Source organism: Pithys albifrons, chromosome Z (genome assembly GCF_047495875.1).
Source record: "Pithys albifrons albifrons isolate INPA30051 chromosome Z, PitAlb_v1, whole genome shotgun sequence".
NCBI lineage: Eukaryota > Metazoa > Chordata > Aves > Passeriformes > Thamnophilidae > Pithys > Pithys albifrons.
Window position 1 is genome coordinate 39,029,614 of NC_092497.1, and position 23,494 is coordinate 39,053,107.

At 39.6% G+C, this 23,494-nt stretch overlaps 1 protein-coding gene across 3 annotated transcripts in view; it reads right to left on the reverse strand.

The window, feature by feature from the left end:
- Positions 1-8,954: 8,954 nt before the first annotated feature.
- ZNF608 (zinc finger protein 608) overlaps positions 8,955-23,494 on the reverse strand; it is an 85,440-nt gene continuing 70,900 nt past the window's right edge. The window contains exons 4-10 of one of the 3 annotated variants that reach the window (XM_071581393.1): positions 20,619-20,706; positions 17,693-20,144; positions 15,087-15,504; positions 14,380-14,552; positions 13,334-13,487; positions 12,067-12,126; positions 8,955-11,045 (exon numbers count right to left, since the gene is read on the reverse strand). In XM_071581393.1, coding sequence (XP_071437494.1) covers positions 10,909-11,045; positions 12,067-12,126; positions 13,334-13,487; positions 14,380-14,552; positions 15,087-15,504; positions 17,693-20,144; positions 20,619-20,706 — 3,482 coding nt within the window. In that variant the 3' untranslated portion in view covers positions 8,955-10,908. Of the gene's footprint in view, positions 11,046-11,973; positions 12,127-13,333; positions 13,488-14,379; positions 14,553-15,086; positions 15,505-17,692; positions 20,145-20,618; positions 20,707-23,494 lie in introns of those variants that run through there. The other 2 variants (XM_071581394.1, XM_071581395.1) reach the window with 2 other exon arrangements.

Genomic DNA, 23,494 nt, shown 5'->3' on the forward strand with positions numbered 1-23,494 from the left:
TGCCCTAATTCAATTTACATCAACCTTTCTGTACAGCAGAGTGGTAAATTCTAAAACTGGAGGCTTGTTACAAACAAAATACAAGACAAAAAAAAAGTCACAGCTGCAAGTTCAATGATAGTTATCTGGCCTCATCACTGTGGTGCAGTTATATTCTTTACTTGATATGTCGTAACACTGAATGTATGTGTGCATGAAAGGGAAAAATGATCCCCAGCAGCCATGCCAACCTCATTTGAACATTAGATTATTCACTTTCCCAACTAATCAATAATTGTTATAATTAAAATTGATAGTTGCAAATAACATGACAGAGTGGTGCTGCCAGAATACTGATTGTGTATTTGGCTTGAAAAGATAGGCAGTAGAGTGGAACACTTATTTTCCAATTTGCTTTTAGCTGTGTGCAAATTGCTTTAGCTGTATCCAACTGATTTAGACCTTGCCTGGAGGTACACTAGATTAATTGAGAGCCACACATACATTGCTTACAGAATGGACTCTGTAATTGGTGAAATTTGTTAGTGCCAGTTATAAAATAACTATACAATTCTGGTTTTTTAGTTGCCCTTTCATTACTCTATCAGGAAAGGGAAAAAACAGAACTTTTCAGATAACCAAGATTGCTCTTAAGTCTTTATAAGACCACCAGTGTGACTATAGTCAATATTTTATGCAAGTCAACATTAGTGAGGATATAGTATTGATTTTTTCGAAACTGAAAAGCTCTTCAGCATGCATAAAAGGCATTTTTTTGTCTTTTTTTGCAACTCAGCTTTAGATAATGAAACTATTATATTGTTACTACCCAGAGCTTTCAAAAATAACTTTGTTCTTTTTTGTATGCTAAGTAGATTATTATTAAACAAACAAGCAAAAAAAAATTGTTGATTGTTACGCCCAAAAGCATTAACAAATACTACAGCCATAACTTTTCTTAAATCCGGGGTCCTTTTTTGCCTATGTAAAGCCTGTAGCTAAATACAGAAATATAATAGACTACTTCCAAGTTATATATTCTTGTGGTTATTGATGGATTTAGGATTCAAGAGCCATCCCCGAAGTTTATTTCAGTTTCCCTTGTTTATAACTTCACCCTAAACCAAAACAAATTGTGAACCAGTTACTTTTCTTTACAACAGCTATGACACTGGAGATGTTTTGCATCTTGTTTGTGGTGCAGAGAATGGTACAAGACACTGGAGTGATCTGACAGAAAAGGTCCATGCTTGGCCCTGAACACATCCCATCTTTATGAGCAGAAAAGATTCTGTTATATTCACTGTCATCCTTAAGGTTTCTGACTGCTCAGAAGACACACACAAGGCCGTGCAAAGCTCTCATTTACAATTCCTGTGGCCACATCATGCCTACAAGACACTTTAATTTCACAAGTATTGGTGAAAAGACAAAGGAGAGATGGCCTGTTAGTGGCCTCATTCAGGAAAAATTTAAGAAGTTCACACTTTATTGAACATCTGAGAGTCATCATCATCATCATCATCATCATGGCTCGGCTTCCCGAAGGAAGATTTGGGAAGGGCATTACCCACGCTTGCTGCAAGCGTGCTGGTGGCTAAAAAGGCCGATACGGGATAGGCAGGTCCGGTCACAAAAGGCACAGTGGAACATCTCTTTAGGTGATATTGGTGAGGAACGGTTATTTCTGCATTGTCTTTTTTCCTCGAGACTGACTCTCCGTGCATTCTCAAAGGAAGCAGCAGCGTTGTGAATGGTGTGTCTCCATGAATCCCAGTTGGAGGCCAGAGTGGACCATTGCTGGCAGTCAATATGGCCAAGGCTGAGGTGTTGTTTCAGGGAGTCCTTGTATCTCTTCTTCGGGGCTCCTCTCTTGTGGCAGCCGGTGGTGAGTTCACCATAGAGCACAATCTTTGGGAGGCAAATCTCCTTCATCCTGGAGACGAGCCCTGCCCAGCGCAGCTGCGTTCTCATCAGCATGGCCTCGATACTGCTGACCCCTGCCTGTTCAAGAACAGACACATTGGTCATGTAATCAGACCAGTTTAGGATTAAACGGAGGCAGCGCTGATGGAAGCGTTGGAGAAACCGCAGGTGGTGGCAATAGATGACCCAGGATTCAGACCCATATAAGAGAGCAGACAGAACAATGGCTCTGTAGACACTGATCTTTGTACTTTTCTTCGGGTGTTTATTGGACCAGACTCTTTTATGGAATCTTCCAAAGGCTCTGTATGCCTGTGCTAGTCTGTTGTCTATCTCTTTGTCGATCTTACCATCAGAGGAAATGAAACTTCCCAGATAGGTGAACTGCTGGACTGACTTAAGCTCTGAATTGCCTATGGTGATGTGAGGATGATGGAAGAATTCCTGAGGTGCAGGCTGGTAGAGAACTTCTGTCTTCAAGCTGACTTCCAGCCTAAAAACTCAGCAGCCTCTGCAAAGCAAGATGTTAGGCGTTGCAGAGCTGCTTCTGTGTGAGCAACGAGGGCGGCATCATCAGCAAAAAGCAGCTCACGGACAAGGCAATTCAGGGTCTTGGTGTGTGCCTTCAGTCGCCTTAGGGTGAATAGGCTTCCACTGAAAACTGGTCTTTATTAACTACGCTGGTCACAGAACTATTTGTAGCTCTTAAGTCTGCTTTCCTTGGTGATTAGTTAGCAATTTGCTTTTGATAGTGTCAGAAGATACAAGTAATTGCACTGTTGATTCAGGTAGAGCACCCGACGCTGATCCTATCGCTAGGGACTAATGGATAGTAAACATAAGCAGCAACCCAGGGGCAAAGCATAATCTAAAAGGGGTGCAGGGTTGCAGGAGGGAGATGGGGATGTGGTCTGCATCCCTAACTGCTCCCAGCTACCCTGATAAAACCTCCGGAAAAGTATCCTGTGTTTGTCTTACAGATTCAACATAGACAGGGTTTTCAACTCATCCTACTGATCAAAGCATCCCAGTCAAATGAGCTTTAGTGTGAGTCAGAGGGATAATAGTATTATTGATAAAGGCTATCTCCATGAAATCAGTGATGCCAAGAATCTGAATGATCTGTGGATTCATTTTGTCCTTTTGATGAAACAGTGGGGGGAGGAAGGGGAAGGAAACCCCAAACTGTCAAAATTGAATTCCTGGAAGCCTATTTTTGCCTCTCAAATGAACAAGATTTAAAACAAAAAAACAACACCAAAAAACCAAACAATCAAAAAGCCTAAAGAACAAAACCCCAAGCCCATAAAACTTTATGAAATATGTGTGGCACTTAATTTGAAATTACAGTTCCAATTTTGAACTTAGGAACATACAAAATACTGCATCCTGAAGTTCACCTTAGAGCTCACCTAAGCTGCACACTGAAGTGCTAATCTTTAAAAACAGAGCAGCCAAACAAGTATCAGCCAATTAATGAGGAGACATAGGCCCTTTACATTGATGACTAGTAATCTAATATTGCCTTTTAATAAGCACTAAAAGAATGTAAGAACTAATAATGATAACAAACAATGAAAGAGGATGGTACCAAGGGTTTCAACTTACTGCCACGAGAGGAATTGTAACTGGAGACACACACTTCTGGTTTGCCACGCACAGTCTCCTGGCTGGTAATTTTCTACTCTGAATTAAGTTCTTTCTCTATAATTTACTCCTGCCTTCAGATGGCAGACAAAGAAGTTGTATTCTCAGTGTATCTCAGCCTGATACCAGAGAAAGCATGTTCCTTTGGGGCAGGCGAGTTACATGCAAGTACTGGAACAGGTATGATGCCTTCTAAGGACAAAGTTGTGAGGCCATACTTGAAGACTGCCTCATGCTTTATCCTGTCTTAGCCTCTGTAAGTCCCTCAGACATGTTAAGATAACTCTCACCACTCTTTGGATTGTAACCACCCTGTCTCTAGATGGTGCAGGCCTTTGCCACCAAGGAAAGCAGAACATACTGAGATGGTAGCTCATAAGCCAGTGACATATGAGACTGTAGCAAGCGCCCAAGTGCTGAACAGTCAGATCTGCCCCAAGGGCATTAGCTTCATGTTAACTTCATAACGCAGCTCTGCCTGTCAGGTGCCAGAGCTTGCTTTACTAGGACTCATTGCAGTTTGTAGTATCAGTGTCTGGGGACTCACATGTGCTTGCTCAGTGATTTATGCAATGCCTCTGTTTGTTGTGATCTTGGGTGGTCATGCTGAACCCATGACTTTCCAAATCCTTGTTTTTCAGACCACAGTGTGAGAAACAGAGTCTTTAGAACAGACTCAGAAGTTTTTCATCCAGGTCACTTTTATGTTAATACTTCCTGTGCTCCCCACCCATGTGGACCAGTTTTAATTGGTTCCTCCCCTTTCTGTGTGTATCCTGAATTATTTGTCAGACCAACACACTGACATATATATACTGTTCTTCTTTAATAAAATAGCATTTTAGTATATGTTCACTAACCCTTTTATTAAGTGGGACAGGTTTTAAAAGCTTGTGACCTACTATGAAGTGCAGATATAAAACTTTAAGGCTGAGCAGTCATTGGTATCATAGAGAGCGATTTTATTGCCAATGCCCTACAAAAGAAATCGCTAAGCAAACTGGTATCAAATTATATAGCACTTATGTGCGACCCCCTAAAAAAGGGGAGAGAGTACATGAGAAAGACTTACATGTGTATGTGCTCAAGGAAGAAGTAAGAAGCTACATGGAATAGCAATTAAATGCTCTGCCTCAAAGGACCAAATCTATCTGAGTTGCAGAAGCAAAGCCTGCTTAAGCCTACTGAGAAGTGTTCTAGGATAGAGAACAGGACTATGACTTGCTATTTTTAGTGTTTTCTTTCTACGGCAGTTTCTTCTACAGTTCTTTACAGAAGTAACTCCAAAAATGGGGACAGATTTTGTCAGATCAAAGGTAAAAGTGGTCAACAGTTTTCAACAAAGCCACAAGTCACTCAGGGTCTGAGTATTTGGCATTTTCTCTTTTAAAGGAAATTATCTTATTATCAGGTAGGAAGATCATGAATTAGGACCATAGATACTTGCAGCAAAGCTTGGTATGAAACTGTTATCTTCCAATATACAGCATGGGGAGACATATTGTGTCATTAAAATGTCAATAATCTTTTTTGTCTGGAGCTCTGCTTAAAAATCAGTGGTTTGATGGGGCTCATCACTGCAAATGTTTAAGCTGACTTAGTGACAAAATTGGGGAAAGGTGTAGACAAAAGATTATAAAAAACCTTTCTCTGGCAAGTACCCAAAGGAAAAGCACAAACTTCAACTGTCCACACAGTCCATGCAGCCTTTTAACTGGTTCCTCCCACTCTCTTCTGGGGAACAGAGAGACCACAGGAAGGAGGTACTCATCTTGGTGAAGCAGCCAGCAGAGCAGACCACTGCTGAATAGGGAGCTTGGCAATAAGAAACATATTCTGTGTAAGAAAGGGGCCTACTTCGAGAACATATATCAAGAACCAGCTCCTTTGACAGCTAATTTCAAATCTTGCCCCTTTCAGTCACACACATTTGGAAAGAAAAAAAATGTCCCTCTACCCTCAAGATATTTTTAGTGCCAGTCGGACTCTCAAACTCAAGTTTATCCTATTTATACTAAAAGGGTTAAAAATTAAGGATAAAAAGACTGTTTATTCATGGCAGTCATTAACTATGCACGGGGTTCTTCAGTCTCGGGCTTTTTATTCCACTCCTCATTTCCAATATTCTGTAAGAGTTTAATTTGATATATATAAACCCAAAATTCCTCTTCAACCTTATTTGTCTATTTCAGAAAATGTTAGCAAAGGACTTACTGGAGCCCGTTCCCTGCACACAGTTCTGAAAGAAACAGCCTGAACACAAGACCCATAAGAGCAGAAACTGCACATCCTTGTTCATTCTGAAGGTGCAGCCAGGGCTGGGAGCTCCTGGAGGTTGGCAGGTCCCGTTCCACCGACACCAGCCAGGGTGCAAGAAAACTACAGTGCAGCTCTAGCCCAAGGCATCTGTATCCCTGGGTCAGGAATGAACAGCCACAGCTTGGACTGAAATGGGAGTTCTGGGCCCAGGAAGGGTGGGGCGAGGAACCTCCATGGGAGGCTGGGCAGGGCAAGCGAGGCTTGGTAATGCCCTCAGGGCACTGGAGAACTGCAGTCATTTACTTTACTTGACAAGATGGATACTTTAAAATTGGTCTTCTGCATTAAAGGTTTAAACAGGTTTTCAGTGAGTCTTTGCCTACTGGTTTTATTTATCAGCCATTGCTGCACTGTTCCTTGAGCAAATCCTGCACCATTATGGTCAGAGTAGTAAGTAAACACCATTCTACCATTAGAAAATTCAAATGACAGAAATCATGTAATTAATTAATAATACATCATTATACCACCCAAAATGACCACAGAATGCTGCTGAAACTTCTGTGAGCCTGGTGGAACTGAACTACAAGTATCAGCTTGGTCTGTAGAAGTTCATTTGCCTGTAAAAACAATATGATTTTGAAGTCCCCAGAGCATTTCTCTATTATACCATGGTGGAGATTAACTTTTCTGCATGACAAATATTCTTAGGCTGCAAACAATAATTACCTTTGCTAAATCCTTAAGTTTGCTAATTCAATAGTTCAGAAAAGACATTTCAGAGTTGCTACTGAAGTTAAAAACCCTATTTAGCATAAATTGCACAAAAATTACTAACTGCCAGTGTTAGGATTTTAATGGTATCTATCTCTCCCCCACTACGCCATGCACAACTTCAGCTGATGTCTCTTCTCCTAATGAATGCCTCTTGCACTTCTTGGTAATAGTAAGCTTTCCACCCTTTCTCCAAAAGAATTTAAAAAAAGAAAAAAAAAAGAAAAAAAAAAGAAAACCACCTTGCAGAAAAGGCAGAAGAACTTAAAAAATACTGACCTAAGAAAAAAAACTTCATGAAGGAGGACTGTAACAGTAATGCTACAGAGTGTTTACTACAGAAAGCTACCTAAAGTGCTAAAACTGAAATCGGAGCTCTCTTTCTAAAGCAGAACAATGCTGGCACATTAAGTAATGTCTGTATGTCTCCAGTTCCCTCTGATGCAGGGAGATACAGCTTCAGACTTCTGTGTGGGCTTGATATCATTCACAATTTTGAGTCATGAGATGATTTCAAAACAACCTTTGAAAACTGTAGGCTTTTTTTTTGCTCCTTGTTAAAGGCGGTTTGTCCCAGCTACTCATGGCATCTTGTGCTATCATCTATGAGCCGTTATAGCTATTATTCCAGAGGTAACTATGAATATGAACTATGGTGTATGAATTTGAAGTGAGATATGTTCTCTGTCCCAAACACTTTAGTCTAAAGAGAGGCAGGATACATTAGCACAGTGTAAGATACAGAAAAGGGCACCAGGTCAAAGGAAGAACTGTGATAAAAGGAAAGAGAGAAATAATCAAGAGTCAAAATCACAAATGTATGCAGAAGGCTTTTAGATGTGCAAGAAGAGTTTTGATAATATCAGATGGATGTAAAAGGGCCCCTTAAGTGGGCAAGTAGCATAGAGAGGAGAGAGGAGAAATGAGGAGACAGACGTGTGGCAAGGAAACATTAGAGATTATGAGACAGAAAGCTGAGGACAGTACATTTGCCAGTTGTGATAAACATAGTGGCAAGACACTAATGCCAGAAAGAAATATGAACTAGATTCCCTGCTTGACTCTCCCTGATTACCTCAAAAGAGCCAGGGTGGTGAGCTGCAGACAGCCACTGTGATTACACCAGTTTTCCTGCTATCAAAAATTCCTGGTGTGTGCTTTAGGACAGATTCAGGGATTCTCTAACTTCATGTCCTTTGGAGGCCCTTATTCTGACAGCACTTGTCAGAGTGACAAGTGGGACTAACGACCCAATGGTTAAGCCTAACCAGTGCAACTTTCAGAAGCAAGGAGGTGATGGTACCGCACAGAATTAGATCTGTTCTCCCAATAGCCACCAGGGAATCTAAAATTACAAAACTGGATATATGTTACTTCTAGCCCCTGTTTTTACCACATCTAGTCTAGCCCTGGAAGCCAGCCAGCTCACACAGTTAGACCCTTGTGCTGCTTCAGCCCCTAGATCTATATGACTGCTCAAAAACCAACCCATCCCTACTCTGTTCACATGCATTTTTTCACAGTGCAACCACTACAGGCTGTAGCTCCTTTGTTGGTTTATTTTTGGTGTATGATGGGCTCCCACTTGACAGATCTTTATTTTCTCTAGCTGTATTTACGCAGACTAGAAACTCAAATAAATGCAATGCATAAACCCAGCTTCACCTTTTCAAGACATTCAGCAATATCTGGATAAAGGATAGGAGCAAGGTCACTGATAGCTGCTTCTGGAAGGGTGGAGTGGTAGAAGTGTCACCTAGAGGTAACAAAAGTATAAGCTCATCCTGTGGAAAAGAGTGCAAATGTATGTGTATCATGATGATTCTGCTGCCCCTGTTTCCAGTGACCAGCCTCTGCAGCTCTTACTTCCCAAGTGTGTAAATTGTCATCTGTGTTACTGCTTCAGTTTGCTCATCCTTTGGGCGCTCACATAGTGGTAAGATGACCAAGCAACTGCACATCTGTGCTTGGACATGTATCCCACTGGCTTTGGGAAGTGCTGAACCAGAGTTACACTCACTGTGGCCCAGCCCTTAAGGAGGTCAGATGGAAGTGTTAAACCAAAAGGAAGACAATAATCTAAAGTGGAAGAAGACAATAAATAGCAATGGATGTCAGCCACTCTTACAGACTTCAAGGATACAATAAAACTGTAACATTCACTGTAGTTTTAACTGTTGCTTACCCAGTATCAAGCAGGGTAATTTATTCCAGTTACTTCTGACACTCAAACCATACTAAATCAAAATCACCAAGTGTGAATTTATAAGATCTGTTTTGCTCTGGAAGTATTAATGTTCTACGTGGGAACAAAAAAAAAACAATGGTACATTTCAATACAAAAGCCATCTGAGCCTTTACTATAGAAGTAATAAGGCATTTATTATTTCAAGAGCCCTGCATTCACAATATCCCCTTTTTCAAAGAAAACACCCCTTCCTTCCCATTTTTTATGAGGCTAACTTGTAGGATGTCACCACTGTGATACTTCTGAATGTGTTCATAACAAGACAATAATAGTAAGCCACAGATGAATGATGTGTAGTAAAAATCAATAAACCTTGTAACTATTCACTAAGGGAACTGATTTTATGCCTATAAAAATAAAACAATTATAGCAATATTAATGGCAGATTCATCATAGTAATATAAAAAGTCCAAGTGTGCTTGTCTGTTGGGAATCTTTAATTCATCCTTCTGTATTAGGTATTCACAAGGTAGAAGAAACGGAATCAACTTCAAGAACAACCTTTAACTTGCAGTAATTCACCCTGTCAAAAAAAAACCAAACAAAAAAACCCCAAAAAAACCCAATACCAAAACCCACAAACAAAACATGAAACAAAAAAAAAACAGTAAAACTTTAAAAAACCAGTTTTGACAATCAGTGTAACTGAGATATGCAGAAAAAGACAAAAGTTAAAGCCCCAAATTCTCACCAAGAAATCTGATGTCTTTTCATGTCATGATTAGTGATTTCATATTATTGTGTACTGTGTTAACCACATTGTAACAAAACAGACTGTATAGCCACATAAAATATCTATTTTGTGGTAATGCAGGTTAAGCACAGCAACGCAATTTATTTTTTGTAATTGAAAGCTCCTCTGTTTTTAGGTATCTGGTTAATTTGGGGAAAGGGGGGCAATACAGATATAAGAAAAAATTGCCTATAATTTATAGCATACAAAGCTGCTCTAAAAGAGGTATTAGAGATTTCAGTTCCACTAATACCATCCACAGTGTTACTATGGGCCTTTTTTGAGCCTGTCACGGTCAACTGAAAGAGGTCCACTGCCACCTGGTTTGGGTCCTGCATCTCCTGCTGGGAGAGGACGATGGCACAGGCCCAGCAAGAACACAATTTGTAGCTGTGCTGCTGCTGCAGTCTCTGCTATCTACAGCTATGACACACCTTTCAAAGTGGCCCATTGACACACCTAGAAATTTTAAAAAAAATCCACAACTTTTTTTCTATATTCTGATTGCCAAGTTATTTAAGGCAAGTAAAAAAAAGAAAGTATTTGATATACGTTTTACATAAAATAAACTAGATTACAGCATAAAACAAGTAAACAGGTAATGGCATTAAAGTCTCTCCTCTAAATCTGGGTAATTGTAAACATCAAAAAAAAGACTGCAGGACTATTCAAGTAATAGAACAATCACAGATGTCTTCTTGTATGCAGGCTATTAGGTTATCTGCCATTCAAGATTATCAAAAAAGACATTTCATTATTCACAGATGCTCATTATCTCAATTTAAAATCTATACATTATATACAACACAGTTTTTGTGGTACTAGAATCCCCATGCCTTCCAAAGGTATATTTTTCACAATACACAATTACAATGAAACAGTGAATACAGTAACATTTTACACTGATGCATCTTAATAGGAACCACCAAATAGACATCTACATTGTACCAAAGTGTCACCACAGTTAGCCTCTCTGAGAGCTTGTGGGAAATATCAGAAGGGTATGCAAGGTTCAGGCACACTGATACATAGTATTACTTATTTACAGTTGGAAAGGAAAAAAAAAGAAAATGAAAAGGAACAAGAAAAGAAAAAAAAAACAGAACAGCCTTTTGTGGTTAACGCTTTCTAAACATGACAAATACCTATCTCCATTTACTGTGTGGTTCGCAACTTAGCAGCAGACCCTGTGTGCGAGCCTTGGTACTGATACAAAAAAAGTAAAGAATATATATATATTTTTATATATATATGTATATATATATACGCATATATATATATTTATAAAAAAACAGAAGTCTAATTACAGCAACATTTGTTACTCTGTGATAAAATCTGCAATTTACAAAAATGAAATGACTGGTTTTTGCCTGCCATTAAGGCATTTCAAATTAACACCATGGAACTGATGTCTGTAATAAAGCGCTTCCTCATGTGATCCAGTCACATGACAATGTTCATCCCCAAATTCATCATTCTCTGAAAAGAGAAAGAAGAATGTTTAGTAATCAGCATTTCTTCTTCACACTATTTTTCCTGCACCTTGGATACATCATGAAATGAAATCTGTACAATTGTTCTCAAACTCAGGAAAAAAAGATGGCAGGCCATGTCCTAAACCCTCCCCTGCCAGGAACAACATAGAAGTAAACCTGTGCCAGGATTTATCTTGTGGGGTACTGACACCCTACCATCCATCAGGTCTTTCAGGGCTACAAACCTTTCTTACTCAATTCCGGCTAAGAGCCTTTCATGGTTGCTTGTTTTCAGAGTCAGCTTTCAGAAAGACACTCAAAACCATGGAACTTTACAGTACTATTTAATACATTAAACTCCGAGGCTTTACATGGTAGTAATGAACAAAACTCTAACTGTCAAGATTCTTTGGGTTTTTTGTTTGAGATGGGATCACTATAATACAGGAGAGTGTCTTTCCTCTTGAAGAGTAAGGGTAATACCTTACAAGTAAATTCTACCTGAAAACCTAGAAAATAACTGTGAGGCAAATGTGTGGAAGTAACTTAAATAAGCTGTTGTCTCTAGTGGGCTCCCAAACAAACTTCTCTGAAAGCAAAATAGCAAAAAAGGCAGACTTGCAGAATAGATAAAATTCTCAGTTTTCCTCATCATAAACGGAACCAACTTATTATTAAATTCATTCTAAAAAAATTTGGATTTCAAATTATATTTCATAATCACTTCTTTTATCTTAATACAAATCCTTAAAACACAGTCAATGGAAAAATCTCAGGAGACAGACTACTTGTTCTTTCTTAATGACCTATGTTACAGTTAAAGGACACAACTAAGGACAAAATGTCGCCTTAAAGAAAACAAAACTGCAATTAACCCAAATACCAAGTTTTTCCTCAAACTTCAAAACTGTGTCATATGTGGAGCTGCAGACCATCAGGATAAAATATCTATGATTTTCTTTCTCCTCTCTATGCTATGATATATAATTTACTGGCTATTTACCTTCTTTGTGCAGGAAACATACCAGATGCAGATGCCTGTGCAGCCACCTGCTGAGTGGCAACAAGGGCAGCAGAGGTCAATCCTGAGGGAAAGAAGAAAAAAAGGAATGTTGAACTAAGTCTGGTTTTAATGGATTTTTGTGCTTAGAGAAATGGTAGGAAGCATCTCTAAGGCAAAGAGCTAGAAAATAGTGGGGCTTAATGCTACATAAATGGTAAATATTCCAGTCTGCCTGGTGTGATCAATATATCTTTATATAATAAACGGAATCGTCCTTGGCGGATATTTTACAAGAAATTACAGCATTTCTGTTTACTGCTTTCCTTTCCAAACACTGCACTGCATGATGCTAAGTGGTTTGTATGAATAGCAACCTCAATAGAAATTACAGGTACCAGGAAACAAGAAGAATCAAAAAACACAGTGAATTACAGAAACGACATGCCATCTGCTCAGAATACAATACTTCAATAATAACTTACAATTTTTAGTTTTGCTACTGAACAAGCATAATGCATCCCAAAAGGCATATGGAATAACTGAATCAAACTGAGAAATGTCAAGGCTTTTACACAATAAAAATAAGCGCAGAGGCACCAAGTGAACATTAGAAATAATGTCATTTAGACACCAATTGTGGTAGCACATACTTTGCTGCATGGGAAGAAATCTCTTCTTCATTCAGCTAGAGTCCACATTTAGAGAAAAAGCATTCAAAGACTGGTGTAAAACCTAGGGAGAATAAATCGTATCTTACTGTGCTTTTGCCCTAACTTCAACTTCAGGCACAGTATTTGCCAAAACACAGAGTCCTCTTTCAGAGGGTTGACTTATAACAAGCACAAACCCTTGTGACTGCAATGCCTTGTACATAAAATATGTTCAGTATAAAATGCTTTTGTCTTTGCTACACTTTCTCCATTGCTTACACAACCCTAATTATACAAAAATGTGGTTGTTTGGTTTGGATTTTTCTACTGTCTTTCAGACAGTTAATGTCAGTTGTGGGAGGAATCAAAACATTCATGGGAATGACAGCCTAACTGGTACATCTTTAATAATGCTCTGACAACCAGTTTTGGAAAAAAACCTTGGTATTTCTCAGACATGAAGCTAATAATACACTGTTAGTATATACTGTAAATTTTCAAGCCTTCCTTCTAAATGTAAAGCAATTATGATTTAACAACGGGATCTGTTCAAAATGCTTCATGTAGGCGTGATTTCCAATGTTCAGGCAACAATTCCTTGAGGAAAGCTGATCCCACCATTGTACATTTTCTGCTCACCTTGAAATGGGTCATATTGTCCAGGTATGAGGGGGTAACCCATTCCAACATGTGTATGATGGTGCGTATGGAGATGCCGCTGGCTAAAAGGAGAATGGCGGTCTCGTTCCCTTTCTGCTTCCCGTTCACGCTCAGCTGCTGATTTTTCCACAGGCTAGTAACAGAAAATGAAAGAAAACCGATGTGGGAATTTTAAAAGGGATGAAATCACAAGAAAACCATACTTGCCACTACCTCTCAAAAACTTTTTGAATACAAATAATGAAGTTAATTTTTATGAAGAAGTATTCCTACTGATTCTAACCTAAAGCTAGTCTTTCTGGCTAATGGCAGATTTTCCAAGGCACAGAGATTTTGAGGCAACAGCCTGCAGCTTGAAGCCAGCATGATGACTTTTGGTTTTGGGCTCCCTGAAGACTGGTTGGCTTGCCAGTGCCTGGACAACCTAGCTGAGCTGCTGAAAGCTGATGTAAGTAAGTCAAGCCTCTAGAGCACTCAAGAGATCAAGCCTGACTGAATAGCCAGAAAAATCTTTTAAAAAAAAGAATTACAGTCTGTGACTTGTTCACAATTAAAACTAGCACCCACTTATCTGAAAGTGAAAAATTAGTATTTATTCCAACATGTAAATCTTTAGAAATGGGGACTGGTATTCTGGTACTTGGAAGATGTGGATTCTTGGCAAATACAAGAAGGGGATATTACCAAATCCCATAGCCCAACTTCTCATTTCATTATCTGTTTCCAAACAGGAGCTTCCTGTTTAATTGCAATAAACTGCGCCCCAGGATGTATCTCTGAATTCATATTTCAATGAGTCCATTCAAGATAGGAAGATTCTGAGCACAGAACTCTGTTGTATGTGTCACTTCCAGTTTATGCCACAGAAGCATCCTGACTATAAATTGCTTTTATTTTAAGCTGTACTATAAAGAAGAATCACACATTCACAGTTTTATGCCAGATTGTGTGCTTCTTAAAATTATGTTCTTTCTCTACCCCTTCCCATATATAATCCTCTTTAGTAACAACACACAAAGACTTACAACAGGTGACTTGCTGCGATACTGGCTGGCATGCTGCTGGAGTAAATCCAGTGCTTTGGACTCAGTGGTTGATTTTGCATTGATGCTCGGGCTCGTATTGACCTTCTCTGTCTCTTCTCTCCCTGACATCTTCCCATAAACTGGATAATGAAATCCTGGAGAGAGATAGGCTCCTGCAGGTAAACAATAAATACCACATCAAGTTACTGTTTTTACATTTTGGTTACATCAAGGTAGGAGAAGGGAATATCAGAAGAGAGGATAACAGCAAAAGTAGACCACAAGACTATCAAAAGGCATCTCTGCTCTTCAATTTCATCACCTAATTTACCCTGATGAATGGAGAATATAAAGAGCGTTCAGTTGATAGCCATTTCAGACATTTATGGGTCCTCTCTAGGTGAAAGGAACAGTAACTATAATGTTTCTGACAGTAAGTGTTTAGAGAGTATTTTTATAGGCAATAAACTATGTGTCAATCTAACAGCAATAGCAGACTGTCAAGGGTTGAGAGACCTGTAGCTGGGAACTGTGAGAGTTCATAAAAGGAACATCTTGTATTAAATCTGTTTCATCAGCAACACAATGTCACCCATGAAGCATCTAATTTACCCTGGCTACTAAAAGAAATACTAAAATGCAGGCTTTACTGCAACCTGAGGGTGCAAATCTTAACTATGGTGCAAGGCAAGTTTCAGAATACATACCAGGATAGCTGTGCATTAGGACAGGAGAGACTGCGCGATAGGCTGGATGGTTGGGATCGTACATCTGTGGATACGGATAAGCATGCAAGTACTGGATATATGACTGATGCTGACTCATTGGTGAGGAAACTGCTACTCTAGCACCCCGAGAGTCCTTCCAATTTATAGGAGTCTTTTGATCATCACTTTTTATCTTGCTCTCATCCACTGATTGAGAATCAGAACGCTTGACCTCTTTAGGCTCCTCTTTAATGCTTGCTAATGAGACAGGAAGGTTAGGCAGGGAACTTTCCTTGTTAGGTGTTTTTCTAGGGCTGTCTTCTTTTAACTTTTTCTCGCGCTCAAGTTCTTCTGATTTTTGCTGATCAAGGTACTTGGGCTGATAGACATAATGATGCCATGTCCGTAAATCTGGATCCTAATACAGAGAATAAAAAAGTTGTTACGAACTTGGGTGTTGAAATAAGTTCATTATTGATATTTCCCATACTTAATATATTTTTAATAGCTGTTTTAATACCTCTATTACATAGAGGAGAGGTTTGCTTGCTACAGAGTGCCTTGAGCTCAAAGTCAAACCAATACTCCCATGAAGAAGCAAGCAACTGTTGCCTCCAGATCTCATACCCCTGTGAACAGAGACACTCTGGAGACAAGTTAATGGAGAAAGGTATACAGGGTTTTGTTATTGGAAGCTTCCAAGGTTCAAACCCAGAGGGGTCTGACCCCCTGATCAGGAAGTTTACAGGTTTTATACCCCTTATTAACATCCAATCAGTACTCTTATTTGTCTTGAATGCCCACCCAAAAGGCCTGTCAATCTGCCCCCTTCTTCATGGGGGGGCAGTTGGGCCTTCTTCTGTTGTTTGTCTCCTGTTATCTTCCAAGTGGCTTCTCAAAAACATATGGCCTTGGTTGAGCCTGAGAATAGCTCCCAAACTGGTGAGAAAGGCACTCAATATGTGCACTTAAAATCAGAGTAACTTAATAGAGCCTATATAATTCTAAAACCTTCTAAAATTACATTAAATTCTTAGGCATCAAGACAATTACCAAAATTTAATTCAATTGCCTCATCTTATACCCTCCTTCATGCCTTTGACTAGTTTAATCATGAAACACACATGTATTGTAAAAGTCCTGAGACCATGCTATTCATAAAACATTTTAATTAAAGCCCAAAGAGAGATGTTCCCACTAGAGAGCAAAAAATATCTGTGAACCAAAAAATTAAAATTCAAGCTGTCTAATAATGTGCCACTTAGAATACTTGGAATAATGCATAAGAAAAACTGATCTAGCTGGAAAGATGCCGCCTCTGGTATCACAAATATTTGGGAATCAGCAGAAGTCAGACATTAATGCAGACTTCTTCAGCTGAAACTCTTATTTCAAGTTTGTAAAATTACACATAGGTAAGTACTTACAGGATCAGGACCACATGGCTTAAAGAACATGTACTGGGCACTCTAAATACCTTTTTATACAATATATTACACAAACCAATTTATAAACATGTCATATGTATGTGAGTTCTTTACAACAGCATACCAAATCCGTCCTGAGAAGGAACAGTAAGACTTCTTTTTTCTAATACAGAATATGCAAGAGCTAATTGTAAATATTGTCTTCAATTCAGAAACATTTGTGGCACACGCCACAGAAATAAAAGCACAGAACTATAGGCTTGGGCAGTCTGGTTCAAATACTCATTTGAATCAGCAAAAATCTTCTCCTGCTTAGAACTGTACCATCCCACTTCCTTTAGAGCTCCATAACTCCCGTGATCCCAGTGTATCTTGAAAGACAGCCCACAAGGGTGAAGTCTGGGATATACCACACCCCAGAACATGAAAGCATCAAGCATTGATCCTCCAACTCAGTGTAAAGAGACAGTCACATTGCCTCAAATGAAAGCAATGTGACACTAGGTAGGTCAGCATGAAGCCACTGGATAAAATTCTGGTTCCACTGAAGTCAATAGAAAAACTATCACTGACTTCAATGGTGAGAGGATTTCACCACTGTGTAGGTCTGTAAGGGCTTGAGGTTGGTTTAGGAGTGAAGGGGAACTTACCTGCTTCAAAAAGGTCACCTTGGGTTAAGATAAAGAACTGTGCTTCAAGCCAACTCTTCAAAGAAACAGCTCACCCATCTTTAGTAAATGCCAAATGTCATTTAAAAAAAACCGAAATACTTCAAATAATGTTTCAAATCTACTTGAAGTCCTCTCACAATGAAAACTGCTTATTTTGCTTGAAATTTCTCATTTCTGAACCAAGCAAAATGCTTGGAATTTACATCTAAAAGAGAAATCTAATTCCATTTTATTCATGCATACAATTTAAAATAGTCTATTCAGGTCTTAAGCCTCAGTTATGTCACCATCTTACTAGATTTTTTTATTTTTTTTTTATTCTTTTCAAAGAGCAAAACTGGGAAAGTCTGTTGGTCTGTTCATAGACTACAATACCATGCACCTTGAAAAAAGGATGGTGGAGATTGTTTGGCTGAAGATAGAAGAGAACATATCAGCATTAGGGAGAGAATTTCACACAACTTACAGATAAATCAATACTCTCTTGCTCTTTTACCTGTGATCTCACCTGTTTGAATCTTGTGGTTGGATCTACTCCTGTTTGCTTCATGGAGTCCATAACAGATTTCATGTCCACCGCCTCCTTTATAAGCTGGTGGTTTTCCATTTGTTTCGCTTTTAAACTGTCAGACTGAAGCTGCTGCTGGTGATTGGAAAGGATCTGTGATTTGCTTGTCTCCTCACCTTTGTTGGGAACTGATGACCCTATTTTAGTGTTATTTTTACTGGACTCTGGAGTTGAAGGGGCCTTTGAAATAGTGGCAGATGGAATATTCTTCTGCTTGCTGTCATCCTTCCCAATTTCCTTCAAGGGAGGGTCACTCTTCCTTTCACAGTCTCTCCCAGTTTGTGCCAATTTCTGTTCTGCTAGTCTCTGGTCCTCATAGTATTTTTCATACTGCTGCCTGTAAGCAGGGTTAGAGGCCATTAAGGACTTTTGGTCCATATAGAGCCCATAGGCATACTGTCCATAATAAAGTGACTGAGCAAGTGCAGGGTGTCTTTGTGTTATTACTGACTGATGTTGTGGCTGCAAATTAGAAGAAGTGCTTTCACTTTTCTTGGCATCTGATGCTTCTGCCTTCTCCTTCTTTTCAGCCTCTTCCTCAGCCTCTTTTTTGATCTTCAGTCCCTGTGGGGTACTGGTGTTCCCAGCTGCTGGGACACTGACCTGTCCAGAGTGCAAGTAACTTGGGGAATAATAAGGATCATAGCCATGGTAATAGGGAGAATGAGACTCTTTTGCTTGAACTGATTGTGCTGTGGTTGAAGAATGTCCTTTTACAACACCATCTTTATTAGAAATAATATCTGATGGAGAGTTTGCCTTTGACCTCATGCCCTCGGATCTGCTGTCAGAGCCACCATCATCAGCTGCATCAGAAATATCCGAGTAAGCAGGGCTGTTTGTTTTAGCAGCCGTGCTATCTGCACCGTTTTGTGTTAACACGTGCAGTGGCGCCATGGCAGATTGTCCATTCACCAAAGTGCTACATTCCATCCTGGAGGCACTCCCTATGGAAGGGCTGGGCGCATTGTCTGTGAATGTGTAAACTTTATCAGCTTCAGCCTTAATACTTGCCATCCTGCTCTCTTGAGACTCTGACAGTCCATTAGCTAGCACTTCATTCTTGTTGAGATGGTCCTTTAAAAAATGTCCAGATAAGTCTTTCCCAGACACTTTTGAATCCTCCAGCTTTCCCAACTTAGAATCCATCTTGGGGCTGCCCGTCTCTTTGCTTTCTTTGTCCTTCAGTTTTCGCTTTTCCTTTCTCTTTTTGTCCTTGAGTGATGTGAGAGCTGGATTTACAGTGCTTGGCTCTCCCATAATTGTGGGCTTTGGTTGAATAGGTTTCAGTGGAGGGCTCTTTGGTGTAGCCTGAACAATAGTAGTTGTTAGAGAGGGCAGTCCCGGTATTGTCCCTGTAGTAGTGGTTGTAAAGGCTGTAGTAGGTATAGCTATTAACTGGGGAGGAGTTGGTGCTGGTGCTGGGGCAATGGGCCTGGCTGTTTTCAGTTTGGAAAGGTTTTTATCCACTTTGCAGCTGTTTGATTTCTTGCCTTTATCACCCAAACTCCTCTTGTCAATTAAGCCTTCAGCGTCCAATTTCGGCATTTCGGTTTGCAAATTGCCATCTGTTACTGAGCAATTATCCAGTGTGGCTGCCATATTAGAAATTATTGGAAGGCTGTTCAGTTCACTGTTCAGACCCTTCTTTTTTCCTGAATTCTTGCCCATTTTGGAACTGATAACTGAACCAGGGCCATTGCTGGTCATTTCCCTCTTTCCCTTGGGGGTCCCTGGGGTAGCAATGGAGGAAGGAGATGTTGGTGCTTTTAGTGGATCAAAGCCTGGCAAATTTGTGCTTTGCTCACTGCATTCAAGTGCCACATTACTCAATGCTTCCTCACAGTCTGAAATTTTGTCTTCACTGTCAGGCTCAAACTCCAGTTTGTTTTCTGGGTCTAAATGTGCATGAGCCTGATGATAGCGTAATCCATTAATGTGCTTGTACTTTTTGTTGCAGTTGGGGTGAGGACAGTCAATCAGCACTGGAGAAGAGCAGCCTTGGTCCAAAAAATTAGTCTCAGGTTTCCCCTGTGGGGTGGTGGGAGTGCTTCTAGAGTTTGTACGAACACGTTTTCCAGATTTGTTGTCCTCCGAACTGGAGTTTAAATCTAGCTCCATAGGAGGCTTAGTTTTCCTCTTGTTTGTGGATGAGGGGCTTGCTTTTACTTCATCCATGGCACAGTTTGGGGGTGTTCTGCGCCCACTTGAGTTAAGGCTGCCCCTCCTCCCCTTCCCATTGGCACCACCTCGATTCTTATTCTGAAGTCCTCTAGACTCTGCAAAACTTGCATCATTCCCAGGTACAGTGACAGCTGCAGCGGACCTTGCCCGCTTTCCCCTGCCTCGCCCTCCACGCATTTCCAGGTCACTTGTTGGTGATTCACAAAACCTGTACAAAAAAGAGATTTCATCACCAGGAGTCGTGAACCAAAAAAACAAATAACACTACTGCTTCCCACAATACAACCATCATATATGTTAAAGGAAAGATGTCCTTCTGATAAATAAGAATATTACAGTCTCAAAGGGAAAGTCATTAAAAAATTACAAAAATGGTAAGGACAGATCCAGCTAATTAGAACAATGCAGTGAAAAATTTTCCAAATTTACAGAAATGCATTTCTAAAATAACTGAGCCATCTCACTGAGTCCCATGTATTTTCCCTTCCCTCTCAAAAATACAAAAGGAAAGTAAAAAAGAATTTCGACTCCACATTTCAAATCGGAAGACAGAACTACTCATTTTATTGGTGTATGTTTTCAATTATAACCAGCTGTGTTTTACTAATCTCTGTACAGTCTCTTGACCGAGATAGGGGGTTAAATATTGTAGAGAAAAAACAGAATCAGAAAGTTTGCCTACCTAGGAGGGGCCCAGTCATGCTTTGTGCAGTCCAGAAGTGTTCCCACATAAGTCTTGTTCCTCCATGTAACATTTACAACTAGGACACCTGCCAGTGGGAGCAAAAGAAAGTATTATCACAGTTAGAACATTAATTGGGATAAGCTTTTAGTTTCTCTCTCTCTTTTTTTTTTAATTTGTTTCTTTTTGGGTGTGGTTTTTTTTTTTGGTTGGTTTGCTTTTGGTTTTGTTTTGTTTTTCTCTCCTTCCATATGAAGTGAGACCCTTATTCTCAGTTACTTTTAAACACTGTGGTCTATACTCTTCCTCTTTTCTGGTTTCAGTGACCTCAGTGACCACAGGAAAGACAGCAAAAAACAAAGAACAAAAGTGTGTGCACACATGTGTACGTGTGTAAGAGAACGTGTCTGTGTCACTGTGTGTGTAATCAAGATACAGCCGACAGAGGAAATGGGTTTTGCCGTGTCCTGCTGTAAAATAGCAACACTCACTCTTAATTTTGCTATTATTGCACATAATTGCTTTAACTTGGCAGCCAGCCAGCATAAACCAAGCACCAGTTAGTGTCTGAATCAGTAGGTAACTGACAAGAATCTGCTTTGCTTTGAACAATATGATAATGATGTTTCTATTTATTTGAAATTGCATATATCCAAACACACAAATATACACACATCTGCACTGCAATTTTTGTTCAGCAGATATAGCTGGAAACATGTATTATTTGCCTTGCTTTTTCCTCTTTGGAAAGCAAGGGAGTAGACATAAACACTGTAAAGCTAAGAATAATTGGAATATATACACATTGGAAGAAGGACCCTTTAAAAACATACCATAATCTAATTGCTTTTTCACTTGTGACTTTTATTAAACGTAAATCTGTCTGCCCACCTAAAGCAGAATTCTATTTTTTGTTTATTTGAATTATCCCTATAAAATGTATGAATGGTAAGGATATCATAAGCAACAAGAAAATAAATGGGGAGGATGTAATTCAAATGTTTTCAGGTTACCCTCAAACACTTCTTCACATAATTTATCATCATGTTATGGACTAGTCAGCATAATGACCCCTTTAATTTATTGACTGCCACCGATAAAAACAAGGTGGTATTATTAAACCAGACATCTCATTAGAACAAACACTGAAATAAAAAATACATTTTAGCTATCAAAGAAAGGCGCAATACAAAATGTTCCCAATTTATAAGAAGTGTGAAGACACCAACTCGCAGCTGCCAGCCTTGTGATTTGTTTTTCCTCTACACTTCCCTTATTCTATCTGCAGCGTTTCTGTAACAGATATGATGATGGCATTTTGCCAGAATGTTTCCAGCCTGCCTTTTTGCTTTGTCTTAACAGCACAGTTTCTAATTTTGCACTAAAACCATCCCTCTCTGCTGCTCTGAGGTGAAGTTAACATGCAACCAGCTGCGGTCTTTTAGCAGCAGAGAAGTATCTTAAGTGTTATTAGCAGAGGTACAAGGGAAGAAGGGATTTCCTTGAAAATTCTCTGTGACAGATTTGAAATTTATCCCCCCTATGGTTTCTTGTTGCCATTAAGATTATGTGACTGAACTTGTGTAGGCTGGGGTGATCTGGTCTGAAGCGTGAAAGATAAAGAGAACTTCTAACCAGGGTCACAGACAGGATTTGAGTACCTAGAAGGATGATGGTGGTGTCACTGTTTCTAGGGGTGCTTTAAGAGAGTACTGGATGTGGCACTTAGTGCCACGGTGGAGTTGGTATGGTAGTGTTCCAGCATGGTGTTGCTCGGTTACAGGTTGGACTTGATGATCTTGGAGGTATTTCCCAGCCTAACTAATCCTGTGATTCTGTGATCAGGGTTTAAACACCATGCCATATTTTTACAACTTACGCAAACTAAGTGATGTGCAAAGACACCAAGGCTGCTTTACCCTCTTCCCCTCCACAGGCATTGAGGCAGCAGGGGGGTGCTTGGGGCCAGAGAGGAGGCAGAGAACACTCCAATACAGCCACAGAGGAAATACTGTTGGTGGAAATGGTGTTTCTTGCAATGAGCATCTTCAAGATATGTTCCCACATGCCACTCGCACACTAGAGAGGGGAGATTAGAAAGGTGTTTCTCTGGTGACCTTGATGCCCTCCTTCTGCTGTAACAGCTTGTCATCTGTGAATCCATAAGGCTCCAAGTGAAAATTACAGGTATTTTCCACTGTTAAATTCTATTATGTCATGCAGTCCATCCCCCCACAGCAACACCATTGCTCCCTCCTGCCTACATACCAGTATTTGTCCAGTCTGTTAAAAGTACAAAGCAAGAGAAGGGCTTTTTGACATCCCACAGAGTATTACTGAAGAATTATCTGTGCCATTTATTTTTCCCAAGGTAGTTTGGGTTTGGGAATTTTGGAGTGTGAGATTTTTTTTAATGAAGGTTTATTCTGACCTAAGCATCCATCTTCCTTGATATTTTTAGTCTTGTTGATCTCTATGTGTACTTTATTCATTTATTAATTTATATACCAGCCCTAGGGATATTCTGTTACCTATTGATAGAAAAAAGGGCAAAGTAGAAGGCATAGAATAGGGATAATAATAAAAGCCCCTGAAATCAATACATATTTCAGTACTTCTTAGCAGACATTCAGATGACCTTCCAGTATAACAAAGTCAGTATTTCAACTCCCTTAAAGTCAGTTACATTTTGCATCTCAGTCAATTTGTTACTCTTAGCAAAGGTCCTATGTACGTGGGAAAGACTATTAATCTCCATGCTGTGTTAGAGTAGCTGTGGCAAGGAATAAATTTCCTTTTCCTAATGGACAGCACATTGCTCAACCACAAGTAAGATTCTACAGAATTGGCAGGGAAGGTAACTCATTTACTCTTCT